The sequence below is a fragment of the Magallana gigas genome, chromosome 3 (assembly GCF_963853765.1).
Source record: "Magallana gigas chromosome 3, xbMagGiga1.1, whole genome shotgun sequence".
In the NCBI taxonomy this organism is placed as follows: Eukaryota; Metazoa; Mollusca; class Bivalvia; order Ostreida; family Ostreidae; genus Magallana; species Magallana gigas.
Genome location: NC_088855.1, coordinates 18,638,827 through 18,663,355, shown reverse-complemented (window position 1 = coordinate 18,663,355; position 24,529 = coordinate 18,638,827). Strand labels below are relative to the sequence as shown.

The following is a 24,529-nucleotide window of genomic DNA, read 5'->3' as shown; positions in this document are numbered from 1 at the left end:
CCTAGCACCAGAACCCCTAACCCTGGGGCCATGAATTTCACAATTTTCGTAGAGAGCTCAATGCCAGCAGTTTGAATACTTGATGTCCAGGAGTAAAGAAGATTTTTTAAAGATTGCATTCATTTGATGGTTTTAGCCCCATCCCTTATGCCAAAGAAGGGCAGGGGTCATAAACTTCAAATTTTTACTCCCCTTCAACCTTTGATGCTATATGCCAAATTTGATTGAAACTGGTTCAGTGGTTCCAGAGAAGAAGCTAAAAAGGTTCAGAAGTTTAGGAGAGACGAATGACTTAAAACGAACGATGACTGACATAAACAGATCGCAATAGGTCAGCGGAGTGACTCAGGTGACCTGACAAATCAGGAAAAAACTTCTTCAATCTTTGGCAATGATTTATACAAATTATCTAATAAACTTAGTAACATGTTACTGATACAGTTTACAGCTCAAGATAACATTCAAAATATAACAAAATTCACTTTCACACAAATAAATAAGAATACTTAAGTATAGATTTCATGTTAATTTCTCCATTAACTTACTTTATGCCTAATTTGCAAAGATGTTTAAGTCTGTCAGAGATATATCAAATGGCACTGTTCATTAACAAATTTTACTAAGTTAGACCAAGCCTTCTCTCATCCAAGAAACACAATTACTATACATCAATAATACAAACATCATTTTCTTTATAAATTACACATGTACAGTGTATATCAAAAACAGTTCACAGTCATTAACAACAATTACATGTACATTATAATTCTAAATGGTCAAAGTTGCACTTATCAAATTCTAAAAGTTCCCGATTCCTTACAAATTTCAGACATGAAAGAATGTCATTATATTTATCGATGCTCAAACATACTTTTGAATTTCCAAAAAATCCTTTATTTTTTGCAAGTTTTAGAGTGTAATTGTTGCTTATACACAAGAGTTATAACTTTGGTACCACAGAGGAGACAAAATAGGAATGGTTCATTGAGCTGACTGCAAGATCTCAGCATGAGCCTTCAGCAGATTCTCCGTGCCTTGTAAGACTGGATCCCCCTCCGACCCGGTGAAATCCTCTAGCTGGGATGTGGGGTAGCCCTGGTCAGGTCCGCTGGAACTTACAACTACATGTGTGGTCATCATGTTGTCTGGGTCCTCCGCGGGCATCACCACCTGAACGGGCACGCTCTCGATCACTGAAACGTTGTTGTCACTGACTGTCACACCGCCCTGCAAAGAGGTCATTTGCAGGGACAGCTGGTCACTCAGAGCCACATTGTCCAGTTGAGTCATTTGAATGGGAATTGGTTCCAAGATGGTGATGGGTTGGTAGCCGCTGTTTGTGGAAACTAAGTTCTGGAAACCGGAACCTGAGGCAGAAGTCTGTATGAAATGTGTCTGTAATCCGTGCCCTAGAATATTGTTAGACTGGGAATGTACGTTGACTGCAAGGTACCGCGGAACCGGAGTAGTGACTTTGACACAAAATGGTGGCTTTTCAGATTTGATCACAGCTTTCTCATTTTCTTCTACTTCTGCCTCTTCTTGAGTTGAGACTTCAATAGATGGTCCTTCCACAATCTGTGTCTCAGTTTCTTTCACTACCTTTTCGTTCTCAGATTGAATAACCATAACATTTTGAACTCTGACATCACTTATCTTACTATCTTTACTCGTCTCCACTGTAATCATGCGTTTTCTTGGACGACCTACTTTTCTTTTGTTTCTGGGGCGATAGATCCTTTGAGGGGCCTCCCCGTTTTTGCTTGGTACACATTTGTGTTCTTTAAACAGCTTAGGTCGAAAGAATCCCTTGTGACACACCTGGCATTTGAATTTGTAATCCGCTCTGTGACCTCTCTCATGCTCTATTAAATGTGGCTTCCTGCTGAAGCACCGGCCACATTCTCCACATTTGAATGGACGAACACCGCTATGGGTAACAATGTGTGACTTCAATTTGTCAGTTCTGCTGAATTCTTTTGTACAGCCTGTAAAATGGGAAACAAAAAGTAAAATGATAATAACTTGTTTACATATTTACATGTAGATATTGGCCATCTGAACAAAAGTTTTTTATAAGCATCTGTGTACTACATAAATACATTATAATAATTTTTAAAAAGCATGAATAATGACATTCACGATAACAAATGTACAGTTTTCTTTCCCTGGTCAAACTATTGTACATGGTAGACAATCTAAAAAGCTTTTTAAACAAAGTCAAAAATCAGTGGATTTTAAATACAGCTATACTCTTTGTAAGTCCATCTTTATGATCAAATAACTTCTTTCTCCTAATCACAATGTGTAGCACACGTGTATCCCTCATTTTAATGGAAAATTAGAACATAGAACTCTCTCTCTCTCTCTCTCTCTGATGCTGTTTGTCATTCATTTTTAATTCTTTATCCTACCTGTGACGGCTTTAAATGGACACTTATATCGCTTGGAATTCTCATGGATAAGCATGTGCCTCTTGAGCTTGTCCTTACGATTGAATGCAGTTTTGCAGATTTCACAAGCAAAAGGTGTTTCTCCGGTGTGAATTAATGCATGCATTTTGAGGTAATGTTCAGCTTTGAATTTCTTGTGGCATGTTGGACACTGGAACTGGCCTGCACAGAAACAGAAAGTCAAATTACTCACTGACTGACAATTCATTAACAAACATACTAGTTCTCAAGATCTTATTATCATCCAAAAGCCTTAATGGATTGTATAAAAGTGTCCTACTTCACTGATCACCAGTAGTATGGTTGAATGATGAAATTGTGAAGGACATCTGTTTTGACAGCGAGATACTTAATTTCGAAAAAACTTAAAAAGGGGAACAACTGGCTTTTCTTATTTTCAATGGCTTCACAGTTTATATAGCATGGACTGTGCTGAGCCAGTTTTTATTACATGACATTGTATAACGTTATAGCATGTACAACGTTACAGCATTGGTGAATGTCCCTATTCATTCCTTTAATAAATCACAAACCTTCAGACCCATGTGATGGTAGGTGACGTCGAAGGTATCTCTCGCAGGTGAAGGACTTGTTACAGTGGGGACAGGGGTGGTCATGAGAGGACGTGTTTATGTGATGCTCCAATGCCTCAGGGGACGAGTACTTGTTCTGACATCTTGTGCACTGAAAATGCCTGAAATTTTTAGAAAAATGGTTATTTACATTAATTTTCATGCCAATCAGAAACATGTTCATTGGAAACTCCTTTTATTTTTCATTTATCAGTATCAATTTTTTCAAATAAAAATGGTCTCTGATGTTAATTTTTTAAAATATGAATTATATATGAACACAACTTGAACTTACAGAATTTTCATTGCTATGCTTGATGATTGAATATGAGTATTATTTGTACAGTTTAAAGTTTAGAAATATATTTCAATCAAAATAACATCAAAATTATTCTAGTTATTCTAATAGATATTTCACACAACTTGATCTCTATTAATTTTCATCAGAATACTTTATAAGTGAATAGGAGTACAGTTAAGTACAAATATCAATTTGTTTTTTGGGTTTTTTTTTTTGAAAAAAGGCGCTGCATTTTATAATCGATTCCATATAATTATAATGAACCATAGCTTCAACATGCAAAAAATAAACATTGACAAGTCTAAATAATGAAATTGTGTCTGACCTTGGGCCGGTCTTTGGTCCCTGCTGAGGGTACAGACTGTGTGTGTACTGATGGAGACCTAGTTCGTACAAGGACACAAACACCTTGCTACAGATGTGACAGCGGTACGTCATCTCACACTCATGCTCCTTGATGTGCTCCAGGAAGCCGTCCAGTTCTCTGAACACCTGACTACACTTGGCCATGGAGCATTTAAACACCTGTAAAAATTTACCTTGATGAATGAATTTTTAGTTGAAGTTAAACATTAGAAATTCTTGAGGATGTTTAATATGTTGGTATTTTGACCTCTAATAAAATACCCCCCCCCCCCCAAAAAAAAAATCACAACTGATCTTGAAAAGGATCATGAAGCTAAGACTGGTCAGAGTTTGTACACAGCACAAAAGCTTTCTTATTTTATACTTCAAATAAAGTATAAAATACAATATAGGATTCTTTCCATATCTAATTCTTAATTGTTTTCCACACATTTCCACTTTCAATCTATGATTCATACATGTATGATTCATATTAAGTATTCGGTGAATGATTTGATTTATTCACAAGATTATTTAAGATCATGGGTAATTCATATATAAATCTCAAAAACTTCTTGACCTATGTTCAGATTTTATATACATACTCGATAGATCATATGAGCCAAAGACCATATAAGCCAACAGAGTTCACAGTGTTATATGCCACACACAGAGTAAAACTGCAATGGCTGCTGACCTGTTGGTTCTTGTGCTGTACCATGTGAGATTTAAGATGGAAGTAGGTCTTGAACTTGCAGGGACAGTACTGGCAGATGTACGAGTTGTCAATCATCACTTTGGTTCTCGAGTCCTCCTTTGGTTCTGAAGAATCAGTGCTGTTGTCCTCTCTCTCCACCTTCACAAAATAATAAACCATATTATAAATATAAGTAATAAGGAATATTATACTTTAAATATTGTGAGGTGATCAAATACAATGAGGCATGATCAAATATATCATAAAGCCCTTAGGGCTTAATTGGATTTCATCACCCCGACCAAATTTGATCACCTTATAATACTCAAAATATGATTCATTATTCCTTAAATATAACCATGATACAATACTGAGCCTTCATTGTTATTCATCAAACACTAATTTTGAGGATTTAGTGATAAGTTGTCAAGTCGCAACCAATGAAGTTAAAATGTTCATGCAACATTGTTAAATTTTTCATTCCAGGACCCGCATTTTAAATACACAATGTACTACAAAAAACTTTCATACATGAATTCAGGTGTTTGAACCAATGTGAACATTATGGAGATTTCATTGACTGCACATTACTCCCCTCCCCCCTTCACTCTACTGACCTCCTTTTCACAGACCTCCACTTTGTGGGTCACTTTGGGGGGCTGCTCTGGCTGCTCAGTGATGATATTCTCCACCTCCAGTGGGGGCTGGCTGGGCAAGGTCTTCCCCGTCCCTGCTGGCCACACCTGTCATCACAACAGAGACATATTTTAATTCTACCTGAATGATGTAACAATGTGAAAATAGAGGGTTCCTGTCTTAAAATGTAAGTGCTTATACATGTACAGAATATATTACTTGTACAACGTATAAAAAATATAGACGATCTATCTTGAAATCTGCATGCTTATCCTACCTTAAGGTTGTATACATATGGAATACAGGCTAGCTGTCATTATAAATATAAATGTCAATTGGTTTAGGGTAGCAAATGTGAGAGAAGGTTAGCATTCAAAGCCCTTTTTACATTTTCCACCCAAGGCCAAATATTTGAAGCTTTCAGCTGACATGTTTTTTATTTTATCAACTTTCATATTTTGATTATTATGGTGTAATGGGAGTGCTGGAAAAATTAATGACAGACCAGATTAGTATTTTAACCCAGGCCCACTGAATCTCTAGTGAGGTGCTCTACCAATTGAATTATCTGGCGAAGGCGATCAAACAAATCTTTCCATCACATAAGTAAGTTGTTGCAGAAATAATTCTAACCTTATGTGTATTCATGTGTTTCTTTACATTTGACTTCTGGGCAAATGCCCTCCCACACACAATACATTGGAAAGGTTTTTCCCCTGTGTGTGCTCGAATGTGCTGCTGTAAGTCAAAGTTCTTGGTGAAAGTTTTGTTGCAGTACTGGCAGACCAGTTTCTTCTTTTCTCCTTCCACAATGATGCTGCCGCTCTTGCTCCGCCTCATCCTAACGTTCACAAAGTTAACATTAGCTTGAGCCTGGGCTGACTTCCTCCCTGCAAAAGTTTGTATACAAAATTAATTTATGATTATTAATGATATGATCGATTAGATACGGTAATCACCTCTATTCATTTTTAGTTGGTATCTACATACATCAATTACATGTAATACATATAAGCTTTGTTTGTAAATATTGGCATTTATTATGAGGTGGTTAAAATTTTCTTTAAAGACACCCACCCTAATACATTCATTTGGGTTCTTACCAGCTTTGGTTGGGCTGGGTTTGACAATAGAGTTGGCAATGCTCTTCTCAGCCCTTGTGACCAGTGTTGCCTGCTGGGAAGGGGCTGGTTGGATCTGGATGTGATTGGCTGAGGAATAGGTACTGGAGCCGGGAGTCAGGGAGGGGGCACTGCTGACAGGGCCCAGTATGGTGACACTGTTCGGGGACTGGACAGAAAATGTTGTCACCTGGGGCAGGTAAGTTCCCCCTGGGGAATTGGAGGATCCCTAAAAGGAAAAGTGTCTCCAATGAAAGAAAAAGGTAAGCAAGCTCACAGGCCCTACCACCTCACATCACTTGACAAATGCTACACATCCAAGGAAGAGTTATGTCCTCTCATCAAAGACCATTGGTGTAACTTAAGGTGCAACCACGAGGTGAAATTTTTCTCCCATTTTTAGACCCCCCCCCCCCCCCCTCCCCCCAAAAAATTACAGAAGACAACCATAGTCAAAATCAAAAGCAAAATGTGGAAGTCAAATGAAAATCATTGTTAAAACAAAGAACACATGTAACTGAATTGTTTGACAACCACACCACTCCGCTCTACCAATACAAGTAATAAATGAAAATCGAATGCAGAATTGCATTCTGTGCCTCCACCTTTTGAATACATGTATCTTCATACATGTAAATATATATCTAAATTTTTTTATGTTCTTGCCAGACTTACCAACTGCAATGTCTGGTTACCGAGACTGTGGTCAATATTATTGAAGGAAATTAAATCATCAGCCAACATCATGTTCTGGGCAATGGCCGCATTGTTGAATGAGGGAATAGAGGGCTATAAATGAAAAAAAACAAACCTTTTTTTAATGTACCGGTATATCACATAAACATCATGGGCTAGCTGATATTTCACATACTTTGCAAATAATTTGAAATTTATACATAAACTTCATAATTATGCAAGACATAAAGGCTGACAAATTAAGAAAATCTTTGAAATCAAAGTGGTATGTGTGATTGAATGTAATGGTGCAGAGTATAGATCTGTGTTCAAATCTAAATCTGAATTAAACTTGTAAATCCACTTCTTTCCAAAATAGCCATTCAAGACCTTGTTCATAGTACATGTTTCTCATGTATACGGGTACATGTATATATGTAGGGGCAGAATAACAAGTCTGATTTATTGTTGCCATATATACCTGAATAACCTGGGTTGCCCGACTGACAGGTAAAGTCTCTGTAGGTGCTTGGGCGGATCCTCTAGAAGTTGTGATGATTATGTCTTGCACATTTGGATTGGAGCGAGGGGCAGGCAGGGACACAATAGTCCGCTGCCCATTACACCGGGCCTGTTTGTGACCCAGAAATGCAGACAGCGAACAGAACTGCTTTTTACACTTGCCACATTGGAATACATCATCCTCATCAACTGAAATGTATAACGGGTAATTATAAGTATTAATGTTTGTTAGTGTCAGAGGAATCTCTGCGTAGTTGTGGAAATTGTCAACAGATGTCAAACATCATAGGAAAATGTCTGTTATATGTCCGAGTGATGTTATTTTACATGGTAATTTGTAATTTAGAAATTTTTCCAACATTGAAAATGTTTTCAACATTGAATATATGACTCAATTCAACATCTGGTATTTTTCACAAAAATGATCAAAAATCAAATTCCAAGTTAAATGCACATCTCTCTACTAATATACATCGTATACGTACAATTGATGCCAAATCTTCAAAACAAAATAACTTAATTTCAACTTTAAAACTGTAGAAGAAGTTAATTGTCCAGACCAAAGGTACCCTTTTGGCAACCAATGCCCACCATATTCACCATTTTAATATTAAACTGAATTTTTCTTATATAATTATGAAAACCCGTTTAATTTTAGCTTAGTACATGTTCTTAAGTCTGCATATGATTACACTGTATTATCTAATGATAACTGCATACAAAGACACATTGTTATAACTGTCTACATCAGATACATATATGTGTTATAATATGTCGTCACAGCAGTGTCGATCTCTAATACATATAAATAATTGTACAAATTAATGAACGATATATAACTTTTGCTTGGTGTGGATTTTTACCTGGTGTTGCTTCAGTTATGACTTGTGAATCTATCAATGACTGAACAGCTACTGCTGTCTGGCTGTCCATTCCTGGAACTGGAATTAATATATACATGTGTACATTATATATATATTTCATAAAATTTCATATGCATGCAGTTTTTCTCCATGACTCTATTTCACAGTCATATAGCACAAACGGGTAAAAAAAAACACGTACAGTGAAGTCGCCATTTCCGGGTCGTCTCCAATTCCAAGTCACTCCTATAATTTTCAGGTCAAATTGTTTAAAATGAAGCAAATTAAACTTAATAAATACACTGATCACAGACTATGGGCCTTTCTGTATATGCATGATCAGTAAAAAATATTTGAAGGAAAACATTTACAGACCATCTGAGAAATGAAATTAGGAATCAAACGCTTTTGAGACCGAAATTTTCACTCATCTTCGACATGCTACTTTTGTTATTAATGCTGCAGCGTGGTTGATGTGAAAGTTGTCCCCGAGATTTAAGAGCTGCGTAATATTGCACATGCATTCAGTTATCCTTCAGAAATTGTTTATTATAATAAGTGCTCAATTAAATTTACACGTATTGATAAATCAAATTGAAGGAGTTTCCCAATTGCAGGTCATTTTTACTGTGACACATTTTTTGTGGTTTTACGATAACATGTAAGAGGTAGAGAAAAAAAAATCAATTGAATTAAATATTCCATGCCACTCTGTTGTCATCATATTTATCTTGTTCGTTATTTTTCTTTTATTATATTTAGTGTCACACAATGATTAAATTATTTCGTTCTGAATCACTGCCCTCATTTACATTTAGAAATGGGTCCCTGTTATGTACTTGTGTATCAGTGGTTTTAAATATTTTTTCCTGAGTGGCAATATTTTTTCAATGCTGCAAATTAATAAAAATTGTTTTCCAAAATGATTCCCTGACATTACAGAGACCTCAAAGTCACATGACCCGGAAATGGAGAAAATGATTTGAATTGATTGGGAAAGCTAGGCCTTGTTGAAATACCTCCGTAAATATTGTTCCGGGGAATTCATTTTGAAAAAAGAAATGACTGTTTAAAGCTCACAAACTGTACCTCCAATATGTATAAAGTATAAAATAAAAATTGATCAGCTTTGCAAAATATTAACAAAACAGTCTGAGGTGACCCGGAATTGGCGACTTCACTGTATCTTTAAAAGCAAGATGAAGCGTTTGAATAAACTTTATACTTAAAAGAAATTTATTATATATATACAGCTATATAAAATTATGTATATGAATTTCCTAAATATGTTAAATATAATGTAGGCCCCTATTTGGGGCTTTATATTAAAATAACATATATTATTTCATAAAAATAAATTCTGCTTAAAATAAAAATGTTTATTCAATAATTTTTAGGAGTTGATTTTTAATCAACTCTCCTATGCAGTCACTCGGACAAACCGAAAGTGAAACAGTGTTTGGACCTCAGCACAAATCATTGCTCCTGACAAGACTTAGTTCTTGAAAATAATTGATGAATTCGATGTAATGTATGCTGAAGCATTGTTTTTCAAGGAAACTTATTTACAAATACCTTAAAAATAGTCAGATTTTAAATGGTACGAACAATTTAAATATTTTTGTAGTCGTATGAATTCCTACGCCAGAGTTCAATAAAGTCTCGTTCAACTCGACGCTCGGCTGTCTCCGTTAACCCTTGTCGGAGATTTACTGTGTCAGCCGAGCGTTTGGTTGAACGAGATTAGAGTTCAATATTGTTTGGATCCATACAATTTTTCGAGAAATATTTCTACCACTGATACATAGTTTAAGTGAATTAATTTTATCTTTAAATATTATTTAACATGATTCATATGGAGGTTTCTCGACATTTTAGTCGAAAAAGTTTAAAAATTCATATTATAAAAATATGCGTAATTCAAATTAGAAACTACGTATTCATGTACTTGTCATGCAAAATAACATATCATTGATTTTAAAATAAATAAACATCGACAAAATCAACTCCCGTCAGTTCTTCAGTACTTTGATTATACGTGGCACGCACCCCCTAATCTTGCGTGATACATTGATCCGCCACCGTCCGCCGTTCCGATGACCTTCCCAACACCCATATTACCCCCTCCGGGATGCATTGTTATTTGAATTATTTTCACCAAAAATTTAATTGCATTTCAAACATTTTTGCAAGCAAATCAATGCAAATGTTTATTCTTTCATTACGTGTAGATTAATTATAATTCTTTCGGGAATACATCATCATTTTAAAATATGTTACAAACATTAATACAAAAGATTAAAATGGCGGAACACCCAAACAAAATGTTCACAATTGATAGAACAGCCATACTTTTCTCATCGTAGTAAAATCCAACAGGAATATGTAAAACCAAAATTATACCTGTATAAGTCTCTATAAACTGTTGGTTCATGATGACCTTTTTATTCTTGACCAGGGTGAATTTTTCCTCCGATATCAAGCCATTTCCATATGCTTATTGAGAGTTACCGCCCTTGAATAATGACGTAAAGTCACATGATTCTAAATCGAAAGTAAAGGTACGAAAACATCTATCAACAGAAGGCTGTAACCGCTGTTGATATCATTTGCGCAAAATGAATATTTTTTGTGCAATTTTTGTCGCACAATTTTGTTATACAAATGGAGCCAAACCAAACTTTATCTTAATGCTCATGGATGATGTGAGTAAATTTTGTTGACATTTCATTTTTTAGGCTATTCCCTAATTTTCAATATTTATCCCCGAGTACCCAAACTCCGTCACCATAAGCAGAAAACCTCCCGCGTTTCTCTGTAAATTATTTTTTGTGGTTTTTATCATTTGCAACCACTTAATATAATCTGAAACAATATAATTTTTAAAATTATTAACAAAAATATTTTTATTTTTATTCAAATATTAAGCCCTCTGAATACGACGTTTATCACGCGTGCTTATTATATCTTATGAACCTAACTCCGTCACCCACATGCTCTATGATATGGCAGGGAATGAAGACACATTAACAATTTAGTTAAAACCCCATTTGTATCTAGGCCAAGTTATAATAAGTAAAAATAGTGCATACAATTTAAATTGTATTTAATTTCATCGAAATGAAATGATCGCCAGAATAAAAAATGGGTCCATGTAACAACAATCACAATGACCTTTTCAGAATGTATGGATGTCGTTTGATTTCTGTCCTTACATATTTCAAATATATCATATCATTTATTAATATATTACTTATTATATTATTTATTTATTACATTTTTAGAAATGTAGCATATTCTAAATATCGATATACCGGATATATATCTATACCCTGTGTAAGGCAAAAGTATTTGCATGAGCGCTTTGACGTTATCATCAAGAGTGGTGCATAAAGGCTATTGCGGACTGAAAAAAAATGTATTAATTACATGTACCTTAATCAAAAATGTATTACATGTGAAATGTTTCATCTTGACCTCTCTAAAAATGGCTGACCACCGTAAATGATCGAATGGGCCCGCATGTCAGAAATATCGATATTTTAGTGCACCCGTGAAATTTTTTTAGCTGATTTCACACCATTAATGGTGCATAAAATGAACAAGGTTTAATTCTGTTATTTTTTGACACATTCTTAAATTTAACCGTTGCAAATAGTTGACTTTTGATGAAAGATTTTTGACATCTAAAAAATGACGTCATAATCTTACTTAATTTCAAACGACGAGGAGTTTCCTGAAAGTGACGGAGTTAGGGTAGTGACGGAGTTAGGGGACTATGCGATAATGTGGTCAGCTGGTTTATCCAATTTTCATGCAGCCGGTTTACCATTGTTTACTGTAGAATCATTATTATCCCTTTTCTCTCACATCTTTCATTTCCGTGCTTATATGGACAGATGAAATTTATATTTACATGTGTAATGATATATTTTAGCAGGGGCATACATGTATATATTATAAGCAGAACAGATTTTATGTACTTTGTGGCATAACGCGTTATATCTGTATACGTTCTTCATTAATGTTTGTTATACAATGCGCAGTATTATGAGTTAATGCTTTAGTAACCATATTTCTTTTCTCTAAATATAAAGAGAATAAAGTTTAATGCTATTTTCATTATCATTTAAGCCCATGTAAATTATTGGCATGTTCTGTGTAATTAAACTATATTATGTAAACTATATATTTTTAAAAACAAATATTGATGTTGGTGGAAAGAAAAATACTTGTTTAGTTATACTATATCCCAAAGTTAAACTATACATATCAAGCTAGTATTTTACATCACATGACATAATTAAGTAGCATTTATTTATGAACCTTTGGTCATAAAAGGTTATTCACTCCTTTTATTTGGCACGTTTGCTTTCAAGAGCCCTTACAGGCATAATATGCAGGGTTATGACAAAAATAATGATCTCACAAGTTCAGCTCCACTCAACTTGTCTCTTAAATATGTTAAATTCAAAGTGTCTCATAAACAGGTATTAAATGTTTATTCATCAAATCCTTTCTTTTATCATCAGTATTGAATCAATATTTTACGTACCGGTATATAATCGTAGAAGGCATACAAAAACTTGATAATGCTTTAATATTTTTTCTCTCAGATGGGATGGGGTGACTTAGGTGTATTTGGAGAACCAAATAAAGAAACACCATATCTAGATCAGATGGCAGCTGAGGGAATGCTGTTTCCAGATTTTTACTCTGCAAATCCATTGTGTTCCCCTTGTGAGTGCTTGAATTTGTATACTGTAGACATGCAGGGTTATTTTTACCCCTTGTTATTTTCGCCCTTCTACACTTGCAAACAGTTTGATCCAATCTTGAATTCACCCAGAAACAGTTAGAAATGTAAACAAGTAACACTGTGCAATTATTTAAAAATTGTTTTGAATTCACCCAGTCTTAAATATGCCAGCAGACAATGAAAATGAAAAGGGAACAATTGAAATGGGGGCAAATATTCCCTGTATGCTGTAATAATATTTAATATCCAAGCAGCATGACATATGTGTAATTGAAATTTTTTTAATAAATAAACTAGATAGTTCATTTAGATGATAATGAATGCATGTACCCAGTACAGGAAATAAGTTTTTATGGATTAATGAATGTTACTGTACTGAAAAAAAACTTATGTTCTTTTGGAGTTAGAGTCAATTTCAATGATCTGAATTAATTTGTGTTAATATGTGTTGTATAGAATATGCTGATGTACCACTGGTTCAGAGGAAAATATTGTATACTGTATATAATTATTGCTAAAATACATTTGTAGCAAATTTTGAATGTTACATGTGTATTACCCATAATATGACATTTTATATGAAAAGAATATTGCTGAACTACATTTTTAGAAAAATCAAATTGAATAAATGTTTACATTTGTATTAGTTAATACATGTTGTTAATGGCTTCAATTCACAGCCAGGGCTGCTCTGTTAACAGGACGTCTACCAATAAGAAATGGATTTTACACCACAAATGGCCATGCTAGAAATGGTAAATACATGTATCACCATATTCTGACTCAGTGTTAAAACAAGCTTCAATCTGCTTCACATCCATTGCATGAATATGAATTGTCCAATCCTCTCAATCCTTGCAGCAGTTATGAATTATGTAGGAAAGGGCTTTCTAAGTTTATAAGAACTTGTGCCCAGTCCTAATTTTGTTCTCACCAGCAAACAATAATATACGTTCAAATAAAAAAAAAATTAAGAGTTTTTGGACCATTAATTCAGAAAATAGATTTTTTTCATAGAAATAAAGTGAACCATGTTCCACCCAACTGGCAAAATTATGTTCAATTTGATTTGAGGAAACCTTAACTTTTATCAGACGAAGCAAATTTTTATATTTATGTAAGCTTTCCCTTTTCTAATGGAAATACTGTAGATATTTTGGATGAACGCACTTTTTTAATTCTTACTTCACCTGAACCAAATTAAGACCAGAGTGAGCTTTCCTGATTAAAAATAGACAGAATGAGAATATTAAAGGTTAAGAATTTTTGTTCATGCATTTTCATTTGAAAACGATTTTTACATTTCCAGCATATACGCCACAGAACATAGTTGGAGGAATTCCAGATGAAGAGATACTGCTGCCAGAGCTTCTTCAGAAAGCAGGATACCAGAGCAAATTGGTGGGAAAATGGTAGGAAGGAAAATACAAGTATTCTAAATTTTAACAGAGTTATGTCCCTTAAATTGCATGCCAGTGATCATAATAACTAGTTTTGCAACTTTTATCAAGATAATTATTAATTCAATGAAACTTCATACTGCTGCATATACAGCTGGAATTTGGGTGCATTGGTCATGTTTAATGAATGAAAAATAGTTTCCTCATGTGTGAGAGGGCTAGCTAGCAACTAATTTTTTTTTTTTTTAAAGGTGGTCTGATTAAAGTTGTTCATCATCCTTTAATTGTGATTTCATTTTCAGGCACTTGGGACATCAAGCCAAGTACCTGCCTCTGAAGCATGGTTTTGATGAGTGGTTTGGAGCACCCAACTGCCATTTTGGTCCCTATGACAACGTTCACACTCCAAACATTCCGGTGTACAGGAATGAAGAAATGGTAGGGAGGTAGGTAAATTTATTATCATTTTATAACACTGAAAATGCCGCTCAAAAAATTGGGTACTACATGACTGTATGATACTCAAAAACTACTGAGTTTTGTTAAAGGCAATGTAATCAATTAATGCATCTTTCTGATTTGAAAATGAAATACATAAACTGTGGATAGGGGTAAATCTCTCACAATGTTTGATATTGATAAACTTTAATTATGAAATAATCATTTTAAGGAATGGAAAAATTTACTAACTAGCCTATAGGCATCTGTAAGGGGCAGTCGCACAACATCATCTTTGTGCCCAAGTGTTGCAGTGGCTTGCCAGCTTTAAAGCAGATGAGGCATCTGGTGACTAAATTTCATGAGTGGCTGACCAAAAAAAAATTCGTATGAAACAGTCCATATTGTATATCCATTTAATTTGAAATTCGAGCATATTGTCCAAACTAAGGTCAAGAGAGTCTGCATAGCACTCCTCTACCTGAATGTGACTGCCTGTTAATTTGATTACCTGTACATTTGAAGCATCATTAGAATGATGCCTCACATGTGTTATCGGGATGTGACAGCTAGTATAGTTTTAACCTGTTTGAATTCTACTCAACATTCACTGTGACTATGTCAGCTTTCAACGCAATGTTTTACGTAAATAGAGATTACATATTCAAAGTTCATATCAATTAAAGGTCAGTCTCCCACTATATTTCACTGGCTTTGGTCAATACCTTAGTGAACTATCATGAAAAATTCTTGTCTTATATGCAGCCACAGCCAGATGGGTGAGAATGATTGGCCATGGTATGCCACAATGATCCGTCCGAAATTGTATTTGAGATGAGATACTTGATTGATCGATTAAATAGATTTTTGGAGTAGCATTCCAAAAATAATTGTTTGGGTAAATAAGATGATTTAATAACTTATAAGTTATGATTTAAATTGTAACATGCATACAGCCTCTATTTGCTTTTTCCAGATATTATCAAGATTTTAAGATCGAGAAGAATGGGGAATCTAATTTAACTCAACTTTACACCCAGGTAAATTAATTAAAATATTTTATTCATTAAGTACACAAACTGAATCTTGAACTAAAAATGATTCAACAATTTCAATGTCTTTTATTGGAAGCAAATAAATATTTTAATAAAAAATATAATATTAAGTCAAAATTTCAGTGAATTTCTTGCAAATACTGCATGGTCCGCAGGATTGAGGTGCTTTTAGAAAGATGTGCAAGTTAATCAATGTTCTAGGACAAGATATAATTTTTTTTCATACTGCATGTATTTAATGACAAGATTTATTCGGTTTAAAATCACTTGTTCTTATAGCAGCTTAAGGGAGATAACTCTATTTAAGCCTTTACCATTTTTTTTCTACTAGGAGGCAGTGGAGTTTATTACTAGAATGCACAACAAATCAAAGCCATTTTTCCTTTACTGGGCAGTAGATGCTACCCATGAACCCCTGTATGCCTCCAAACCATTTTTGGGGACCAGCAACAGAGGGCTGTGAGGAATATTTGTTTTTATTGAACTCTGCATGATTTAATTGCCATTTCTTCATTACACATCAGTATGACTCAGATACTAACAATTATTGAGCAAGCCGCAATTTTTTTTTCTGCATCTTGCATTTCTTCAGCCATTCATTTTATAGACTGCTGAAGTTGAAACTGCCTGAATTAATAATTACTGCATTGATTTTTTACTGGATCAAAATTAGTGTTTCCCTTTCATTTTGTTTTCTGTAAGTTATCAAAAGTCAATTTATGATCATAGATAAACATTTTAAGGATTGAAATGTTAGATCGACTAATTAATAAGTCCAAGATCTCTCGTGATGTATTGCATATTGTTATGTTATATACAGTTAACAGTGATATCTCAAACACTGATATCTCAAATACAATGGAATTGTTAAAGTGATTTTTAAGTCCCAAACACTTATTTTTTTAACTATATATTTTACCGCCGATATCTTGAATACTTAGATATCTTAAAGTTTTCAAACGTACAGCTCCATCTAGTGCGAGATAACAAAAACTGACTGTATTCTCATGCTCTTAATTTTGAGTTTTGAATTGGAGAAGTTTTTCAAAGGCACAATTTAATACTGTACAGCATTATTGGATAAAACTGATTTTCTGTAGATATGGAGATGTTGTGAGGGAGTTAGACTCGGCTGTTGGGAAAATTCTTGCCTCTCTGAGGAGTCTGAAAATAGACAACAACACCCTAGTGTTCTTCTCCTCTGACAATGGTGGTGCAACATATGCCAAGCAACATGGTACTATGTTTCCTGTCTTCTTATTTGTTTTTTATGATGCAGTTACCAGCTGTCCATATTTGTATGTTGGTAATTTCTGAAATTAGTGGAACTTCTTTTTGGCAATATGACAAAAATGTAATAAGTAATACAATGTACATGTACATCCAACAGATATAATAATCCAGTTATTTATGTAACACATATATGTAATTCATGCATGTATGTACCGGTAATAAAGAAATTTGCATGGCCTCCTTAAAACTTAGGAAAATGATACTCAAAATTTGAATTTCTATGTGTAGGAGGCAGCAATGGTCCATTTCTGTGTGGAAAAGAAACAACATTTGAAGGAGGAATGAGAGAACCCACCATTGCATGGTGGCCAGGGCACATAAAAAAGGGACAGGTATGGTTTTACTCTCTCAGTATGACAGCAGTATAAACTCTTGATTAGAGATCTATTGGCAAAATTCAAAATCAAATTAAATTAAATTAATTTCCTGTATTGCTGTAAATTTTCAATGCTTCAGCTGTAATGATTACAGTCATATATGTTGCATCATAGAGAAAACTGGGGAGCAGTTGGAAGTTCTAATTTTAATTAGATTGTCATTACAGTCATCTCAGTTCTGTCATTAAAAAAAAAAAATTATCAGAAGTTTTTAGAAGTTATTATTAACATTTATGATTTAATTTATATACACTCATGGCTTTATGGAAGAAAAACCACGATTTTGAAATTATTAAAGTGATTTTAAGATATTTCAAACAAACTCAGTACTGTTCAGTTGTTGTGTTGATTCAGGTTTCCCACCAAGTGGGTTCTCTGATGGATTTGTACACCACCTTCGTCGACTTTGCTGAAGTGGCTATGCCGACAGACCGTGTCATCGATGGAATCAGTCTCCGTGCTTCACTGCTCAACAACACCAATGTACAAAGGTAAAAATGCAGTGCGTAGACTTATAATCGTCTATGCATTTTTTGACATTTTTGGAAGGAAGAATCTCAGGATATGTGTAGCTGCATGAGGAATTGATATAGGGATTTGTTTGAAATAATTTACAATTTTTTTTTCAAAGTTTTTAAAGACTTGCTTTGATGTTTTTTTACACATGAATAAGAAAATGCATGCGACATCACAAGATCATAATATGTAATATTATGTTGTCAAGGATATCATCTTTAATTATATTATTTGGACCTTAATTTTTTTCCTGGTTCCAATTAAAAGACCTATTTTCATTCATCTGTATTTGTGTGTTCAGTTATTTAGTTACTCAGTGCAAAAATGATTAAAGTCACCAACACTAATTTTAAATTGTGTTTTACAGGCCATTATTTTATTACCGAGGAAATCAAATAATGGCAGTTCGGAAGGGGAGTTACAAAGCACATTTATGGACCTGGACCAATTCAATTGAAGAGTTCAAAAAAGTATGTACAATTTAACATTATATAGTTCATTGAAGATGTTAGTTGAGAAAAGAAAGCATATCAAGACATTGTTTTAAACAATAAAATGCTTTCTACATGTAGAGCATACACATTATAAAGCTATATATACCTAGCACAGTTTAATTCATTTTATAGAGAAACCTTAATCTACAATGAATTAATTTTCACCTTTGATTAGCCTAAAAAAAACAACACAAGCCAATATCAACATTTACTGTATTAAAAAACTTTATTTTTATTTTCTATATAATTATGTACATACAAGACCAATGGAATCTTGTCTGATATCTTAATTTTTTGCAGGGTACAAATTTCTGTCCCGGTCAAGACATAGCTGGTGTGACCACCCACAACCAAACAGACCACACCTCCAAACCGTTGTTGTTTCATATCGGTAGAGATCCAGGGGAGAAATATCCAATCAGGTACATGAATGTGTTTACTGTAGATTCCTAGCTTTTTTAATGCGAGGAATTAATATTTGCTGAAAATTGCAGGAAGCAAACCCTGTGGATATTAGACTCTCCCTTTTTTTTTTCAGACAGCTTTGAACTCTATGAAGTTATAAAAAAAATAATTCATGCTCACGATTTTACATTCTCACGATTTGGTTCAAAACAGCCGAATCATGGAATTAAATACTCATAGAAGCTGATTCAATGTACATGTAGGTACTTGAAAAGTGCAGCGGGATTTTATTTATGCTAGATAGAATATCGGTTAAAAATTGCATCACACCAATATTTGTCACATTTTTTGTACTCAATACTTTGTACTTTTAGTCCCAATACTCCAGAATATAAAAAAGAAATGCCATTATTGATGAAAGAAATTCAGAACCATATGGTGCTGCTGGTTCCAGCAACCCCACAACTCAACATGTGTGACCAAGGAGTGATGGTAAGATGCTGCTTATACATGTACGAGGGTCAATCAAAAAATACAAAGACTGTTTTATCATATATTTTTCATGAAAGTCATACTTAACAGATTAAACTGTGCACCAGCACTTATGTTATTGATATGCAAAGTTTTAGTCCATTTGATGAAACAGTATTTTTGTTACCCCTTTTAAAAAACAACATGTTTTGCAACCATGGCGCACGATAACGTTGTCCCTGTTTTGTTGTAATACATTTTAATAATTGAAGGTAAGACCGAATTTGCTGCAATGAAAGCAAGGTAAAATGTATTTGTTGAACAACTTATTTACAGGAGTTGAATTCTGTAAATGTTTTATATTTGGACTGTACAATATTTGGCGGAAATAAGTTTTTGAACAAGTTGGCATGGATTTGAATTAGCGTATTCCTGATTGTGACTATACTTATACATATACATGTATACATGACATTTGGCGATGTACTTGATTTAGTGGTTGCCGCATTCCGCCAAAAGTGTGAAATCATCAAATTTTGAAGTGGCTCAATTTCTGTAGAATTTGTAGATACCTCTCATCTATGAATTAACATCCTCCACAAATTAATAAATTAGGGTTAAAGTCATATTCCCTTTTGTAGATAAATGAGAGAATACACGAAATTACATCCCCACGAACCTGTAAAATTTAATCAATCCTCGAAATTGGCCCCCACAATATTTAATGACTCAGTATAGTAAAACATCAAATTTCTGATAAAAAATAGATTAAGATGAAATCAATTTCATGAAAGGTTATTGGGGTTTTGAAAAAAAATGTAAAACAGTTAAAAGTTTTTGGAATTTAATTGGGATGATCAAACTGTGGGAAACAAACATATTTTGCACTTTTGCTTTTTTCAATAGTAACTGTTTCATTTTTATTTTTGTGCCTTTCAAACATTGTAAATACCCGTAGTGCTTAAATAGAGGTAGTGAAATGAATTTAAATTTAAAGCAATATTACATACACGAACGCAATGCCATACTAGTATACCCGGTATACTTACCGAGAGAAGATCAAGAGTTACTTGGAATATTTCTATGTGAACAAAAATGGCTTTAAAAAAAGGTTAAACTATGGTATGGGGCATGATTACTTTATACAGTCATGTAGAATTAATATGATTTTGATATATTTTAGAACTGGGCCCCTGCAGGTTGCAATAAAGGCCAAAACAAATGTTACAAGGGGCCACCATCCAAACCATACAACTGTACCTGGCCCCATTAATAGTCAACACACACACTTGTGAGACTTCTGCCCAGTGTATGAAATCTTCTGACCGTAATTATGGACCATTTAATGAGGTTAAAGTATATGTCTCTGGATTAATATCTTGAATAATGCAATTATTCAAATTGATGTGTATAAATGTGCTTATTTAATTGTCATTCTTTGGGGCTGCTTTGTGTATTATGATTTCATAATGGTATGAAATATGACTGTATTTTTTCTTGTGCAAATGATTTTAATCAAATTTCATCTTTTTTGAAAATTTTATTTTATTATTTTTTTTTTTGAAATAGCATACAATGAACAATTATTAAAGTTTTGTTTTAACTTCTTAGATATATGACTAATTATTGTTGGGCTTACTAATTAAAACTTAAGAAAGATATTTTTAGAACCAAAACAATTTCACTCTCATATTTTTTGCATATCTACAAAGTGGAAGATAGAAAAGGAAGTTATTTTATATAGCTTCTAACCTTTCTTAATGTTATGAAGTGTTTGTTAATTTGTTTTACAAAAATTAGCAAGCAAATTAATGTTTTATTTTATTTTCAGTGTTTTAAAAATTGAAATTTAAGAACATTATCTGAATGATGACACAGATGTCAGGATGCAAATCTAATTTTTCATGTATGATGTCAATTATATTAGAAATATGAGAATAGAAATTGTTCTCGGGGTGTCCACTTCCTTCTAGACAAAAAACAATAATCTAGTTTATACAGTGTGCAGACTGGGTTGATTACATTACATTTGTATATTGAGTATTCACAAAGCTAGTTTGATTATCAGCATAAATATTGTATGCTTTAATACTCATACTCTCCCAAATCTCAAAAAATCCTATCCTCTTTAATGATACAATATGACCTACAAGAATTTTTTTTAAAAGAAAAATAGCTCAAACACATAAAAGAAATTGCTTCATGTTTATGAATATATAACAAAAAGTTACCCAATGTTACGGAATCAACAAAAAGCAAGATAGTTGCAAATTTCATGCTGAAATGAAATGAAGTAAAAATCTTGTAATAGTAACAAATTAAAGCAACCAGTTATTTTAATGTCAACATTTTGAGAGGAGTCAAAATTCCTCACAATATATGACATTGTACCAATCTTCCTCTTAGGAATGTTGCATAGTTATAGGATAATTATGTTATATGTTACTTTCTATGTGCAATATACATTCTCTGGAATATGTCAATCATTCCAATGTTTTTATGTCATTGTTGTCATGTTTTTTTTTTCTATTTTTTTTTCTTTGTAAAATGATTTATTTAAAAGAATGAATCTCTAAATTGTTTGTAGCATAAATAAGGCATGAAGTATGCATTGTTGATATGAAATGGATTGGGCATTTAACTGAGTTTATTGTAATGTACATTAATTTTGTCTTTAAACTGTACCACTATGATAATGAATGGTAGGGTGATTGTGGCGAGGTTTATTTTTTTCTTTTATTATTAGTTTTAGTCATGCTGAATGAAGCATTGTTAATTTAGTTAAGATGACTTGTACATTTTATCTATAGTCTGTCCCAAGATATTTAAAATGCTGCACATTTGGACGGTTTTTAATAAAAATACACATACCTGTGAAAAAAGTGCATTTGAAATCGATGAAAGGGTAAATTTCCAAGATAACTTCATTCACACATTATCATTTTTAGCTCACCTGAGCCAAAGGCTCAAGTGAGCTTTTCTGATCACAATTTGTCCATTGTTGGCGTCGTCGTTGTCGTCATCGTTGTAAACTTTTCACATTTTCATCTTCTTCTCAAGAGCCGCTGGGCAGATTTCAACCAAATTTGGCACAAAGCACCACTAGGTGAAGGGGATTCAAGTTTGTTCGAATGAAGGGCCACACCCTCTTTAAAGGGTAGATAATTGAGAATTATTGAAAATTTGTTGGTATTTTTCAAAAATCTTCTTCTCAAAAACTATTTGGCCTGAGAAGCTTAAACTTGTGTGGAGGCATCCTCAGGTAGTGTAGATTCAAGTTTGTTCAAATCATGGTCCCCGTGGGTAGGGAGGGGCCACAAGAGGGGGATCAATTTTTACATGGGAATATATAGAGAAAATCTTTAAAAATCTTCTTCTCAAAAACCAGCAGGCCAGAAAAGCTCATATTAAAATGGGAGCATCCTCAGATAGTGTAGATTCAAGTTTGTTCAAATCATGGTCCCCAGGGGTAGGTTGGGGCCACAATTGGGGGATCAAGTTTTACATAGGAATATATAGAGAAAATCTTAAAAAATCTTCTTCTCAAAAACTATTAGGCCAAGAAAGCTCAAATTGGCGTGTAACTATCCTCAAATAATGAAGATTCAAGTTTGTTTAAATCATGGTCCCTGGAGTAGGGCGGGGCCACAATGGGGGATAAATTTTTATATATAGAGAAAATCTTTAAAAATCTTCTTCTCAAAACTATTAGGCCAGGAAAGCCCAAATTTTAGTGGAAGCATCCCCATATCGTATAGATTCAGGTTTGTTAAAATAATAGTCCAGGGGTAGGGTGAGCCCACAATGGGGGATGAATTTTTACATAGAGATGTAGAGAAAATCTTTAAAAATCTTCTTTTTAAAGACTATTTGGCCAGAAAAGCTTAAACTTGTTAGAGGCATCCTCGGGTAGTGTAAATTCAAGTTTGCAAAATCACAGTCCCTAGTGGTAGGGCGGGGTCGTGATGGCGGTTTAAATTTTTACATAGGAATTTACATAGAAAATCTTTAAAAATATTCTGGGAAAGTTTTCGGTCCAAAACTCAGTACTTAGTGTGAAAGCACAGGTTATGCAGATTTAAGTTTGATGAAACTGTGATTCCCTGGAGAAAAGTGGGGCCACAAAATGGGGGGGGGGGGTACATAGGAATAGAGAAAAATCTTCTTACAGGTACAACAACAAAAGGGACCAAAAAAAAGAGGTGGATAAAATTTGGCAGATTTTCAAAATTTTTTTAGCAAGATCTACTGTACTTAGTTGTCAAGATATTTTGATACTGTAATGCTAATTTGATCAGAATTAAGGCAATTGTTGCTCAGGTGAGCGATGTGGCCCCTGGGCCTCTTGTTTCCTCTTAAAAATTCACAGGAAAGAAAACAGATTTCCTACGGAGATTTACAATGGGGAATTTTGGCATCTTTCGTACATTCAGAAGTCACTCGGAATACCTCGCACAATTTTTTTAACATATCACCCGGGTACCTTCATCTCTTCATCAATGGAAAAACCCCATAGACTTTTTTATTTTTAGCTGTGTTTTTAAACCTGACAAGCTAGAGGGGGTGTTTCAAAAGGGGAAATCTTAGGATATCATACTATTGAATGGACATCATCTGAACCAAGAGGTATTTATGGATATCGAATGATTAAAGAAAATATGCAGCAAAAATATCTTGGGACAGACTACAAAAATATCTATGATACTCTGAATATGGAAGTATGTCTGTTAGGTTTTATCAGTTTTATTTATGCTTAATGAAGCATAGTTGTAAGAGCAAGAGATCTTAAAATTAAAAACAAACCATATCTGTGATACAAGTTTGTTCATAATAAAGTAATGGTATTTTTGCATTAAAGAAAAAATATGTTGATTTTTCTTTTGGATCAAATTCTATTTAAAAGGATGTTTGAATCTTTTATGAATAGAGATTTATAAAATTTGCATGCAATTTTATCTTATTTTCAGGAATATAGGTCGATACTTTCCCCTTGACGCTTGACAATCGACTTTTATTATGGTTCGACTTATATAAGGAGTTACGGGTTTACATTTTTTCATGTTAAATGCTCAAAAACTCTCGACAGGTTATATGTAAATAAGAAAATAAATGTAAAGAAATATTTTGACGCAAAAT

The 24,529-nt window shown here is 33.7% G+C and overlaps 2 protein-coding genes across 4 annotated transcripts; one reads left to right on the top strand and one right to left on the bottom strand.

Moving 5' to 3' along the window:
• Positions 1–374: 374 nt before the first annotated feature.
• On the bottom strand, positions 375–10,741 carry LOC105348099 (zinc finger protein 341). Of its 3 annotated transcripts, XM_034480820.2 has the most exons (13): positions 10,589–10,683; positions 8,388–8,431; positions 8,186–8,263; positions 7,282–7,511; positions 6,801–6,914; positions 6,108–6,354; positions 5,638–5,894; positions 4,986–5,111; positions 4,369–4,527; positions 3,652–3,851; positions 2,987–3,147; positions 2,415–2,615; positions 375–1,988 (listed from the first exon to the last, which is right to left on the bottom strand). In XM_034480820.2, exons 3-13 carry the CDS (start codon positions 8,253–8,255, stop codon positions 982–984), a joined length of 2,772 nt encoding a protein of 923 aa, XP_034336711.2. In that variant the 5' UTR covers positions 8,256–8,263; positions 8,388–8,431; positions 10,589–10,683; the 3' UTR covers positions 375–981. The 3 variants fall into 3 exon arrangements, with proteins under 3 accessions (XP_034336711.2, XP_034336710.2, XP_065934861.1); XM_034480819.2 differs by lacking the exon at positions 8,388–8,431 and having other exon boundaries at positions 10,589–10,741; XM_066078789.1 differs by lacking the exon at positions 8,388–8,431 and having other exon boundaries at positions 5,001–5,111; positions 10,589–10,741.
• Positions 10,730–24,265, top strand: LOC105348100 (N-acetylgalactosamine-6-sulfatase). Its single transcript, XM_011457405.4, has 14 exons — positions 10,730–10,890; positions 12,802–12,925; positions 13,625–13,699; positions 14,254–14,356; positions 14,647–14,790; positions 15,759–15,822; positions 16,169–16,296; positions 16,938–17,074; positions 17,359–17,462; positions 17,862–17,998; positions 18,391–18,493; positions 18,818–18,939; positions 19,297–19,414; positions 20,577–24,265. Exons 1-14 carry the CDS (start codon positions 10,804–10,806, stop codon positions 20,664–20,666), a joined length of 1,536 nt encoding a protein of 511 aa, XP_011455707.3. The 5' UTR covers positions 10,730–10,803; the 3' UTR covers positions 20,667–24,265.
• Positions 24,266–24,529: the final 264 nt, after the last annotated feature.

Excerpts from the sequence above, each read along its gene's own strand:
- LOC105348099 (XM_034480819.2), bottom strand. The coding sequence starts at position 10,619 with ATGAACCAACAGTTTATAGAGACTTATACAG. Across the intron at positions 6,915-7,281 it reads GGGCAACCCAGGTTATTCAG|CCCTCTATTCCCTCATTCAA; the intron begins GTATATATGGCA and ends TTTCATTTATAG. Across the intron at positions 5,895-6,107 it reads ACCCAGCCCAACCAAAGCTG|GGAGGAAGTCAGCCCAGGCT; the intron begins GTAAGAACCCAA and ends AAACTTTTGCAG.
- LOC105348100 (XM_011457405.4), top strand. The coding sequence starts at position 10,804 with ATGAATATTTTTTGTGCAATTTTTGTCGCACAATTTTGTTATACAAAT. Across the intron at positions 17,075-17,358 it reads AACATATGCCAAGCAACATG|GAGGCAGCAATGGTCCATTT; the intron begins GTACTATGTTTC and ends TTCTATGTGTAG. Across the intron at positions 17,463-17,861 it reads GGCACATAAAAAAGGGACAG|GTTTCCCACCAAGTGGGTTC; the intron begins GTATGGTTTTAC and ends GTGTTGATTCAG.